Source organism: Gymnodraco acuticeps, unplaced genomic scaffold (assembly GCF_902827175.1).
Source record: "Gymnodraco acuticeps unplaced genomic scaffold, fGymAcu1.1, whole genome shotgun sequence".
NCBI classification, from domain to species: Eukaryota; Metazoa; Chordata; class Actinopteri; order Perciformes; family Bathydraconidae; genus Gymnodraco; species Gymnodraco acuticeps.
In genome coordinates this window covers 84,365-87,680 of record NW_022990329.1, presented here as the reverse complement: position 1 = coordinate 87,680, position 3,316 = coordinate 84,365, and the positions used below count along the sequence as shown (strand labels likewise).

Below are 3,316 nucleotides of genomic sequence, written 5' to 3'. Positions count from 1 at the left end.
TTATCTTATTCCTTAAATCCTCCCTTCCCCTTTCCTTCCTTCGATCCCTCCTTTCCTTTTTATTTATTATCTTTTGCTTCTTTCCTTCTCTCCATAATACTTTGTTCTTCCCTCTGTCACCTTTCCTATCATCTTCTTTCTGTTGCTCTTTTGATTTGATGTCTAATATTCCTCCGTCCTTTTATTGAGCTGATTCAGACGCCTTGTAATTAAACCTTGAGTCGTGTTTTCACCCAGAACAAAAACTCACATTAAGTCCTTTGTTTTGACTTTGGTACCCATCCATGCTGACGCTAAAAATACAACTTTGGAAACAGGAATTTTGCATGCAATCAGAAATGTTGTCAGACTATGATAGGATATTTACGGAAGACCATTAGCGCCACATGGGAACATCTTTTGAAATCCAACCTAAGGTGAATTTATTTATTTTTGTTCTGAGATTAAAGTCAAAGCTCTGAGGAAATACCAATTATGACTTTTTCCTCAGAATCCCAATTTCAATCAACTCAAACATTTCAATCAACCAAAACAATGATAATTCTCATGTGGTTCTAATCCTCATCCGAAGCCAATTAAAAATCCACTTTTTCAAAAACACTCATTGATAGCAGAGACACTTACTCAGACATGATGGCGGTTGTCTTTCTTCACGGCCTGTTTGACAGAAAAGAAGAAGAAGAAGTCATTAAGAATAAACGATGCTTTCATCCGCACTGCGCTTAAATATGGGAGACCCTCCTCCGTGTGAAAGGCGATCTCAGAGAGCTTTTGATGAGCATGTTGACATAGCTAAATTTGGACGCCGGGGTTTGGGTCGCATGACGCCGGCGATAAGCTTCTCTGCAGGTGCTCAAACCCCAAGATCCCGCGGGAATTAACACTTCAACTCCTTTCAGGGAGGGGGGAATGTGCAGCGGCGGCAAGAAGACATGCCAACACACACACACACACACACACACACACACACACACACACACACACACACACCCACACACACACACACACACACACACACACACCATAGCCTACTTGCCAACCCTCCCGATTTTCGCGGGAGACTCCCGATTTCATTGCCCTCTCCCAGTGTCCTCCCGGGGTCATATTTCTCCCGCATTTCTCCCGACTTCTGACTAAATCAGATTTACTCAGGACTGTTTCCACTCTGACTTTAATACAGCTACACCATTGTTTGGTTTCCATGGTAGCACGTCTCTTCAGTAGCGCGCGCAACTGAAAGTCTGAGAGGGTGAGCTGATAGTCACAGAAAACAGAACAAGAATCGGCAAATCTACCCTCTGCTCACTCCTTTCCTGTAAATAAAATACAGGTCCCCCCCCGCGGTGGTTTTGAAATGCTCCCGATTTCTGAGGTCTCAAGGTTGGCAAGTATCACACACACACACACACACACACACACACACACACACACACACACACACACACACACACACACACACACACACACTAAATCATAACTATACTCTCAACGTCATTGGTAAAGGAAATATTCAGATCACTATTTTAAATTAAAACGCTAATACCACGCTTGAAGGATATAGTAACTGTCCAAATACACACACACACACACACACACACACACACACACACACACACACACACACACACGGTGCCAAAATAAACCAGTTTAAACAAGCTGCTCTGATCAGATTGCAAGAGTTATTTATTACTATAAATAATTCAGGTTTCGTTTTCCGTCTCATTAAAAAGGCGGTAAAACGAGCTGGAGATATCTGAGCACCGCGAGATATTCACACTTGATTTAAGACTTAAATTGGCATGTATTTGCATATTTTCAAAACATCTCTCTATGTTTACTTTGTAACCACAACATTCAAGATTAAATGATTTAAAATCAAAATGCAATATAAAATAAATCGTTTTTATCTTTTAAAGCGTTTATTTACCCCTGATATAACACCCAGAAAAGTCCAGCCCATGCGTTGAACACACATTCTGAAACTAATAGCTTTAAAAAACTACAAAATGATCACGTAGTAGTGATAAGTCACAGCTAAATCTAAGATATCATTTCCATCAGCTCCATGCCGTCTTCCTTTAAGGAATTCAATGACATTTCTGGAAAAACTCCTGAAACTGAACTGCAATAAAGTGGAAATCTCAACCCGTGGTCAGATGTTGTCTTGATGGCTAAATGTGACTCCAGAATACCTGGCAAGGATAACAATCTATTGCAGCGCACTCTCCAAAAACAATCACATCTAACCATCTTCTCTAAATATACCCAGGAGATCTCATGCAGCCAAACACCAGATCAAAGTGTAAACAATCCGATCTGCACTCAAAACGCTCAAGTTTACCGAAATTAGTTGTTGAATTGCAAAACAGCCAAATGCTTCGAAAAAGTCAGAAGCCTCATTAAAACCTCTCCTTCACCCTGATCACATCCTCTTCACTTCTTAACAATCCTCCGAGGTCGAGACCTTTTCACCTCAGCACTTAACCAACTTCACTCAGTGTCCATTAACCAGCTGCACTGATGCATGCAAGAGAGGAAGAGGAGGAGGAAGAAGAAGCTGGGCTCACCTACGAGGAGAAAGAGTCCAGGAGGAGGAGAACACTGAGGAGAAATCATCCCGGGGTGTATATATATATATAGGGGGGCTCAGATATGGATATGGAGCCCCTGGTTATGGAAATGCAGGATCCTCAGACCAATCGGCCAGAAGCTGCTGGAATATCATCGACCGCTGCCAATGTCTCAACAAGGCATCGCCGAGGAGGAGCCTGGGATCATTTTAGGACTCTGCTCAGCGCCACGGAGAAGCTATAAAGGGAGGAAAAGGACTATAAAACCATCAGGGGCCAAAACGTTTAGCCGTATACGGAGGAGGGGTCGAGGAAAGAGGAGAGTCTCTTCTGATTACTGGGAGGGTAGAAACACCTGAGGGTGCATCGGTGAGGAGAGAAATAAAGAGTTTATGGGAGAAAGGGAAGGGGACGTTTCAGGTGAAATGTGTTGGTTATCTGTTTAAACACCAGTTTAAATATTAAGAGTCTTAACGAAATACTTCCGCCACAAAATTATCAATTACTCTTTGTTTTCACCATGTTAAACAAAGAATCTGAAAACTGAGTCTTGATGAATTTAAGTAAATCCGGTACATGCCAAACTATAAAGAGTGGTGCAGGAATAGGACAGAAAACACTGGTTGTTATCCTGAAAAAACATCTGTGGTAAAAACAAGATGAGGAGATTTTAACCGTTTTGTTCTATGACATAAAATACCGCACTGGTGGAATTAAAAGTGTCTAAATGACACGACTAAACGCCA

The 3,316-nt window shown here is 41.8% G+C and overlaps 1 protein-coding gene across 2 annotated transcripts in view; it reads right to left on the bottom strand.

The window, feature by feature from the left end:
- The window catches only part of LOC117550678 (troponin I, fast skeletal muscle-like), a 16,801-nt gene extending 14,059 nt beyond the window's left edge, over nucleotides 1–2,742 (bottom strand). Inside the window, exons 1-2 of one of the 2 annotated variants that reach the window (XM_034223162.1) lie at nucleotides 2,568–2,742; nucleotides 625–657 (exon numbers count right to left, since the gene is read on the bottom strand). In XM_034223162.1, coding sequence (XP_034079053.1) covers nucleotides 625–632 — 8 coding nt within the window. In that variant the 5' untranslated portion in view covers nucleotides 633–657; nucleotides 2,568–2,742. The remainder of the gene's footprint in view (nucleotides 1–624; nucleotides 658–2,567) is intronic. The other variant, XM_034223163.1, reaches the window with a different exon arrangement.
- Between the last annotated feature and the right edge of the window lie 574 nt (nucleotides 2,743–3,316).